Here is a 9,173-nt window from a genome sequence, read left to right on the forward strand (position 1 = left end):
CTGTACAAGATGCAGACTTGTGATCCTACTTACAAACACCATTAGAAAAAATCATTCTATTCATTAAGAGAATGCAACTATATATCTATCCCAATCACTTTGAATACACAGATTTTGTAGTATAATTTCAAGTGAGGTATTGCGATGCCTCTTTCCTTTTGTTTGTTGCTCAGGATTGTTTTTGCTGTTCTAGGTCTCTTTTGGTTACAGAGGAATTTTATGAATGTTTCCTCTAGATCTGTGAGGTATACTTGTAGTATTTTAATTGGGGTTGCATTGAATCTGTATAACAATTTTGGAAGTATGGCCATTTTCACAATGTTCGTTCTTCCTATCCAGGAGCAAGCAATATCTTTCTATTTTCTGAAATCCTCTTTGATCTGTTTTTTCAGAATACTTTAATTTTCACTGTATAAATCTTTATCTTCCTTTGTGAGATTGATTCCTAAGTGGTGTTTGTTTGTTTGTTATTGTGAAAGGCATGGTTTCCCAAATTTTTCTCTCAGTGTATTTGTTGTGTACAAAAATGTCATTGACTTTGTATCCTGCTATGCTACTGAATTTGGCTATTAAATCTACAAGTCTCTTGGTTGAGTGTTTGTGGTCTTCCATGTAGAGTATCATGTCATCTGCAAATGATAATTTCACTTCTTTCTTTCTAATCATTATTCCTTTTGTTTGTCTCTCCTGTCTAATTGCTCTGGCCAACTTTTCCAGAGGAATAGTAACAGTAGACAACCGTGTCTTGTTCCTGATTTTAAACTGAAGGCTTTCAGTTTTTGTCCATGTAGTATGATGGTGGCTGCTGGTTTGTCATAGATGACTTTTATTAGGTTGAGGTAAAGACCATGTAGTCCAGTTTTCTGTAGGGTTTTGATCACGAATGAGTGTTGGACTTCATAAAAGCTTTCACTGCATCTATTAAGATGATCATGTGAGTTTTGTTTTTGCCTCTGTTGATGTGGCATATTATATTTATGGATTTGTGTATATTGAACCATCCTTGTATTCCTGGTATTAATTTCACTTGGTCATGCTGTACAATCTTCTTGATGATTTGCTGCATTCTATTTGATAGTAATTTATTGAGGGTTTGTGCATCTTATGTTGATTAGCAAGATTGGTCTGTAGTTCTTTTTGGTTGAATCTTTCTTTGGTCTTGGTGTCAGAGTAATATTTGTCTCCAGATAGGAGTTTGGGAGAATAGCTGCCCTTTTAATTTCATTGAAGCATTTGAGAAGAGTTAGTATTAAATATTCTCTTAAGTTTCTTATAGAATTAGCCTGTGAATCCATCAGGACCTGGGCTTTTCTTCGTTGGTACATTTTTTATTCCATTTTCAGTTTCGTTGACTGTTACTGGATTATTCAAAATTTTTATGTCTTCTTGATTAAGCTTTGGTAATTTATATGTAGCTAGGAATCTATCCATTTCTTCTGTTTTCCATCCTATGAGACTAGGGCTAGGGAGATAGCTCAGCAGTCTAGAGAATAAAGATTTTCAAAGTAGATAATGATGATCTTCTCAATTTTAAATTGGTTTGTAGTGATTTCACCATTTTCATTCTTTATTACATGAATTTGAGTTTTTCTCTTTTTTTGGTGAGGTTTGCTAGAGGGTTATCAATTTTATTTATTCTTTCAAAAAACCAACTCTTCAATCCATTAATTCTTTGTATTTTCTTCATCTCCATTACATTACTTTCTGCTCTAATCTTTATAATTTCCTGCATTCTTTTGGTTTTGGGCTTGACTTGCTCTTCTTTTTCTAGGGGCCTGAGGTGCAGCATAAGATTGTTTCTTTGGGCTCATTCTGTTTTTCTGATGTGAGAATTTACCTTTCATTGCATCCCACAGGTTCCAGTAAGTTGTGTCTGCATTTTTTATTGTAAATATTGTGTTATTTCTTCTTTAATTTCATTTGTGACCCATCAAGTATCAGGAAGGTGTTATTAATTTCTATGTGTTTGTGGAGTTTTTGTGATTTCTTTTATCCATAATTTCCAGTTTCATTGCACTATGCTCAGATAACATGCATGGAATGATTTCAGTTCCTTTGGATTTACTTAAGTATGTTCTGTGTGCTAGTGTATTGTATACTTCGGAGAATGTCTCATATGTAACTGAGAAGAATATGTATTCTGATGTTGGGTGGAATACTCTGTATAGGTTTAGTCTGTTTCTTCCAAGTATGGTTTGGTTCTGTTGTTTCTTTGCTGAGTTTTTGCTTAGTTGATTTATCTCTTTGTGACAGTGAAGTGTTAAAATCTATTACAATTATTTTATTGCTTATTTGATTTTTTATGTCTGTTAAAATTTATCTTACTTTGGTTCTGCTACATCGGTTGCATATATATTTGTGATTATTATTGCTTCCTCTTAAAGTTTTCCCATAACAAGTATGTAGTGACCTTCTTCTTTTTTTTTTTAATTAATTTATTTATTTTTGTGATTGGCCAGCTCAGCCCAGCCCACCGGGGGGCGGGGCTGGCTGGCATGTGGTGCTGGGGGATTGAACCGCGGTCCCTGTGCTTTGCCAAGCTTGTTCTAAGTAGGTGCTTTAGACTACTGAACCATCTCTCCAGCCCCTGTAGTGACCTTCTTTATATCTGTTAGTCATTCTTGGTTTGAAATTGACATTGTCAGCAACCAGAATAGCTATCCCTATTTTTTGTGGGGTTCTTGTCACATGGAATATCATTTTCCATCCTTTGACTTTCAGTCTATGAATTTCCTTTTGAGTTAAATGTGTTTCTTGTATGCAGCATATTACTGGATTTTGTTTCTTGATCCATTCTGCCAGTCTGTTCCTTTTGATTGGTGAATTGCATCCATTTACATTGATGGTTATAGCTGATATGTATTGGCTTATCTTTGTCATGTTATTTTCCTGCTGTTGGTTCCCTACTTTTCTCTTCTGTTTAATTATTTGCTCTGCTTGGTGCTTCCTTTCTGTTGCTCTTGGAAGTTGTGACCATTTTTGTCTGTTTGTAAAATACCTGTCAGTACGCGTTGTAGGGTTCGTTTAGTGGTCATGAATTTCTTCAGTTGTTCTTCACCATAAAAGTATCTTATCTCTCCACTAAATTTGATAGATGATTTTGCATGTTACATCAGTGTGGGCTGGAATTTGTTTTCTTTTAGGACCTGAAATACTTTATTCTAAGTTCCTCTCTTTTTCTAATTTTATTTTTTATCTTTTTTTTTTTCTAAGTTCTTGATCTGATGGTTTATGTTGAAAAATCTGCTGATTCTGATGGGCTTTCCTTTATAGATGATTTGTTTCTTTTCTCTAACAGCTTTTAATATTCTGTTCTTTTGCTCAATTTCTGGAATCTTGATTATTGTGTTTTCTGGTGAAAATTTATTTGATTTTGGCTAGCTGGGGTTCTCTATTCCTCAGTTAGCTGTATGTCAGATTCATTCCCATACTACTTTTGTAAATAGTCTTTTTATGTCATTTTTGTTGACTCGTGCTGTTTCGTTGACACCTGTCAGTCTTACCTTGTATTTCCATTCATCATCTTGCAGCTGCTGAATTGTTATTTCTTTGTTCCTTGTTATTTTTAAGGGGTCTTTCCTTTCATAATCACTAGCTACAATGCTGTCTTCAGGGTCTGAAATTCTATCTTCAGTTTCATTCAAGTGGTTTTGCCAGCTTTCTGGAATTATTATTTTTATGCATTCTAATTCTTTCCTATATTCATTCAATGTTTCCATCATTTTTCAATTCTCCTCTTTTTTTTTTTTTTTTTATTTAGTACAGGGTTTACAGGGTCTGTCTTAGTTACTCTTCTCTCATTGCTGGGATAAATACTCGACACCCAAAACGAAGGAAGGAAAGGTTTATTTAGCTCACAGTTACTGGAGGTTTCTGTCCATATTCAGCTGAGTCCAGGCAGAGCGGCACATGGCAGAGAGCAGCACTTCATGGCAGCTGAACAGCAGGAACAACAACAACAAGGAACAATGGCTACAGAAAGTCTGTCTCTCTGTGTCTTATATTACATTCAGGCTCTCTGCCCCAGGCTAGGGGAAGTACTCACACCCATAATCCCAGCAGTACTAAATCCCATAATCCCAGCCTTGGATCACACATAATCCCAGTGGATCATGAGTTAATCACAAATTCTAGAAGTCCCCACCCCATGACTGCATGAGGCTTTGAGGGGACAACTAGACATAAGCCATAACATTCCACCCCTGGACCCCCAAAGTCTCATGCACATCCCTTTGTGCAAAAGACATTTTAGTCCATCTCTAAGAGTTGCCAGAGTCCCAACAGTTTCAGTATTACTGAAAAGCCCAAATCCCAAGTCTCCTCCAAGATCCAAGGCAAACTCTTAGATGTGAGCTCCTGTGCAAATGAAAAGTGAACACACCCAACATTCAAAGGCACAAGATAAACATTACCATTCCAAAAGGTACACACATCAGGATACCAAGCAGTGGGACCAACACATGTCCAAAACCCAGCAGAACAAGCATTAAGTCCTGCAGTTCCATGTGGGACATCCCAAGCAATGTGTGATGAGTTGTGAGCTCCAAAGGCCTTACATGGCTCTGCCCCTATGGCACTTCTGCTGGTAGCTCCTATGACTTCTCTCTTAGGCCGGCCTTGTTCCCTCTTTGCAGTTTCCCTTAGATGATCCACATTTCTGGCTTTTCCAGATTTCTGGGGTTTCCACTGAATAGGCTTCTCACTGTCTGCTTCACACAATGCCCTCCCAGGGGCACACTGCCTGACCTCCCAGGCCTTCTGAAATTGAGGTGGAAGCTGTCTTAACCTCACAACTCCTGCATTCTGCATGCACGTAAAACCACTGCCACATGGATGACGTCAAAGTCTGCCGCCAGCTGAAGGAGTAGCCAGCCAGGCTTCCTTCTCTCTTGGTTGTAGGGGTCGAGTGCCTTGATTGATAAACACTCTGACCCTGATTCTGAGAAACAAATTCTCCATGCAGGTGCCACTTTGGAATCTGGTGTGGCCACTGCTGTCATTCTGGAACATGGGGCTCTGCGGCTTTTTCCTCAACACAGAGTCCTTGACTTTTGCAGTTTTAAGACTGCAAAGGGTAGAAACCGGCTGCCTCCTGTGATGCCCTTAGGCCTTCCTTTCCATTCTCTGCTTCCTTCTTGGCCTTGAAGATCCTCTCAGCTCTGTCTTAGCATTCCACAGCTTTCCTGGTGCTTCCTTTCTGGCCAGACTCACAACATTTTAAATCATCTTGCTTGTCTCTTTTCTCTTGATTTTCAAATCTGGCTAAAGCCACCAATAACAGCCATGCTACTGAACCAATATTTGCCTGCTTTGAAATATCTTTTGAAAGATTAATCAGTTCGCTGTGCTTAATCTCAGTCTCAGGCAAAGTCTCTGGACTTTGAGCAAAATTCAGATAGACTTTGGGCCAATCTATAACACAAATCATCTGGAGTCCAAAAACCAATGCAGTCCTTCCTAGCAGAAACCTCCCTAGCCTGGTCTTTGCAGGCAGGCTTTCTGTCAGTCTTCTGGTCTGAGCTCTGACCAGAATCTCCCAAATCAAAACAGCCTAAGCTGTTCCAGATCTTTGCAAGTAGAGGATTTCTCCAAACCTTTCCTATCTCTTCCCATCAACCATTCCCAAAAACTTGTAATCCACATGGTCAGGTTAGTCACAGCAGTGACCCCACTCCAGTACCAAATTCTGTCTTAGTTACTCTTCTCTCATTGCTGGGACAAATACTCGACATCCAAAATGAAGGAAGGAAAGGTTTATTTAGTTCAGTTACTGGAGGTTTCTGTCCATATTCAGCTGAGTCCAGGCAGAGCAGCACATGGCAGAGAGCAGCACTTCATGGCGGCCGAACAACAGCAACAACAAGAAGCAATGGCTACAGAAAGTCTGCCTCTCTGTCTCTTATATTACATTCAGTTTCTCTGCCCCAGGCTAGGGGAAGTACTCACACTTATAATCCCAGCAGTACTAAAACCCATAATCCCAGCCTTGGATCACACATAATCCCAGTGGATCATGAGTTAATCACAAACTCTAGAAGTCCCCACCCCATGACTGCATGAGGCTTTGAGGGGACAACTAGATATAAACCATAACAGGGTCTCATTACACAGATTGGATTTGTAGTGATCCTTCCTGTGTTTCAGCCTCCCAAGTGCTGGGATTACAGGTGCACACCATCACGTGCAGTCTCAGTGGTCATCTCAGTGTGCCCTGGGGGTGGGGCCAGCATGGCGAGCCGGGGATGGAACCCAGGCCCCTGGATCTGCCTAAGCAGGCACTTTAATCTACCGAGCTATCTGGCCAACCGTATCCTTTTTTTTTTTTTTTAATCTATGTCTTCTTTAGATGTGCTAGATGTGCTGAGCAATTCTTTCATGATTGTTGTCATTTTTCTTTTTAACCTGAGAGATTATTTCTGATGTGATTTCTTCTACAGCCTTATGGAGTTTCCTTTGCTTCAGTTTCTGTCATTTCAGAAATTTTAGGTTTTTGACTTCTAAGTTCTTCTATGTCCTTGTCTTCTGGACTTATTCTGATTAAGATGCAGGCTTGAGATTCCCTTATTGCTCCTTCATTTTGAGGTTTTTGAAGCTCCCAGTGTTCACCCAGACTCAGCAGTGACAGTAGGGGTGTGGGGCACAGGTCAGCAAGGCTCCTGCTACAGTGGGGGTGCAGCGCAGGCTTACCATAGCTCTTGCTGTCCGGGGTTCAGCATGGCTTCTGCCATGGTGGGTGGAGGGTAGGGAGTTAAGCGCCTGCTCAGGAAGACTTAAACAATGATGGGGGCAGGGCAGTGCTCCCCAAGGCTCTCACAATGTGAGGGGTGCAGGGTAGGATTGACCACAGCTTCTGTGGTGGTGGGTATACGTTCAGGTCAGCAAACCACTTGTAATGTTGGGGGTGGCGGGGCAGGGCTCACAAGGGCCCCATAGATGTCCAGGGTCAGTCTGCTCTCCATGATGGTTGGGAATGATATTTTTCTTCTTGAGGACTGATCTGCTTCCTCTGTTTCTTTATTCCTAGGGTGTAGCCATAGTTAAACCACTTCTTTGTTAGGATTGTTTGCAGTCTTTTGGAGCAAGGTGGTAGAGGAACTGACATGAGTAAAAGCCAAAATGAACTTCCTTACGAACTTGAAAACCAGTTTATATTGCGCCTGCCTCCAGAACATGCTTCTGCTGTCAGGACTATAATACACTCTGGAAGTGTCACCTTGAAGGATAAAATAAAAATTGACTTATCTTCTGATGGACGCCATGCAGTTGTTGAGGTAGAAGATGTCTCACTTCCTGCTAAGCTGGTCGATTTGCCTTGTGTTGTTGGAAGTCTAAAAACGTTTGATAAAAAAAGCTTTTACAAAACAGCAGATATTTCCCAGATGCTAGTGTGCAGTGCCGATGGTAACATCCACTCTTCTTTTGAAGAACCAGTTGTCTCTACTTATCTTAATGCAACCAGAATAGAGATGGAGAGAATCTATATCTGGAAGCATGGAATTACTCCACCACTTAAGAATGTCAGAAAGAAAAGGTTCCGGAAGACAAAGAAAAAGGACATTGAGTCTCCAGGTGTGGAAAAGGAATTGAAGAGATTGCTATGTTCAGATTCTGAAGCTGTCGGCATCCGATGGGAAGTCATTGCTGATGATGAAACCAAGGAAATAGAGAGTCAGGGCTTCGTTGCAAGCTTACCGGTGTCCCCAGGAGTGAGTGGTTATAAACAAGGTGATACCTCATCAGAGCATGATGTGCTTCGAGAGATGCTCAGTGATTCTAATAGCAACACTCAAGATAACGAGGAGGAGAAGGAAGAGGAAGAGGAGGGAGAGGAGGAAGATGAGGAGGATGAAGGGGAAGAAGAGGATGAAGAAGAGGATGATTTTGAAGAGACTCTAGAAAGGAAGCTACAGGCCAACATCATTGAATATTGCCTGCATGAGACGAAGGAAGGTGCCAGTTCAATAGTTAGGGAAATACAGAAACATATTCATTACAAGGAGAAAAAGCTCCAAGAGATTCAGAACAAAGCACAAAGACAGAAGAATATTATCAGAAAAGTGGAAAATCTGACCCTCAAGAATCATTTGGAGTCTGTGCTGGAGAATCTTAAGGTACAGGAAAAACAAAAAAATGATCAGATAACTTCCCTGCAGAAGCAGTTGAACCATTTTCTGCAGAAATGAAGAGAGCTTTCAGCCTGCACATAAACTTTGACTCCACCATCTAGACTAAAGGGTGGAGAAAATTGTGGGTCCTTTTTCCCTTCAGTTGCCTCAGTTGTATGTTTTGCCAAACCTTTTTAGTTTTTGCTAGAGAGAGATAACTTGTGAGAAACTCACACCCACGTAAAAATGATACTAAGAAAGTAGTAGATTAGATAGAACTTTGCTTCTCCTTGCCAGTTTTAGAAGTATATAAATTGCCTTTGTACTATGGTGCCATCAAGTGACTCAACCATGCTTGCTGAAGTCAGACATTCCAGCCTCAAAGGCCATACAGCTGGTTTGCATGTATTTTAGCTTTTCCAAATGCTCATGATTGTTTTTTTTCCTACACCACAGAAAAAATCAGCTCATTTCTGTCATGTGCTAGGACCTGCCACAGTGAATTTAAGTGCCTACCTTAGAGCAGTTAGTAATAGTTTATATCCTGTCTTTATCCAGGTAAAAGGGCTGCTTTCCTGCTCAGGGATGATTTCTTGATGCTTCTTATCTTGGTTCAGTTGTCATGTGGCTAGCTGTTATTTGTGAAGTAAGGGAACAGAGACTTGAAAAATCCCATGCTGTTGTCCTTATTCAGAGGCCCCTCATCCTAATCCCCATCAGAAAAGTTTAAGAAAAAACAGATACCTGTAATGCCTATAAACGTTTCTTTAACAACCCTGGATCATTTTGGAGTATTTTTCTTTTTAGCTATATTGTGGTTTTCTGTTCTGTGTTTCTCAAGCAATAAATTCTTTAAGCCAGTCCTAGCCCAGGTTCGGTGAGTGTGCGGAGAGCTTCCTGCTACCCTGCGCTGGCGGGACCAGTCCCAGCCCAGGCGCAGAGGGGGCCGGACCCTCTCCCAGCCCCTTGGGCCGCCCCCCCACCACTCCGCAGTGCCTCCCCCACCCCGCCTGCCGAGTAGGATTTTCTGCCGAGTTCCGGGAGCCCCCAGACCCAGTCCTAGCCCAG

At 40.9% G+C, this 9,173-nt stretch overlaps 1 protein-coding gene across 1 annotated transcript in view; it reads left to right on the forward strand.

Annotated features, from left to right (window-relative positions):
* The window catches only part of LOC101591519 (transcription initiation factor TFIID subunit 7-like), a 27,640-nt gene extending 18,710 nt beyond the window's left edge, over positions 1–8,930 (forward strand). The window contains exon 2 of the mRNA XM_012512992.2: positions 7,025–8,930. Within this exon, the coding sequence (XP_012368446.1) occupies positions 7,101–8,183 (1,083 nt within the window). The 5' untranslated portion in view covers positions 7,025–7,100 and the 3' untranslated portion in view covers positions 8,184–8,930. The remainder of the gene's footprint in view (positions 1–7,024) is intronic.
* The last annotated feature ends 243 nt before the right edge of the window (positions 8,931–9,173 follow it).

This window comes from Octodon degus, unplaced genomic scaffold (assembly GCF_000260255.1).
Source record: "Octodon degus isolate 3935 unplaced genomic scaffold, OctDeg1.0 scaffold00299, whole genome shotgun sequence".
NCBI lineage: Eukaryota > Metazoa > Chordata > Mammalia > Rodentia > Octodontidae > Octodon > Octodon degus.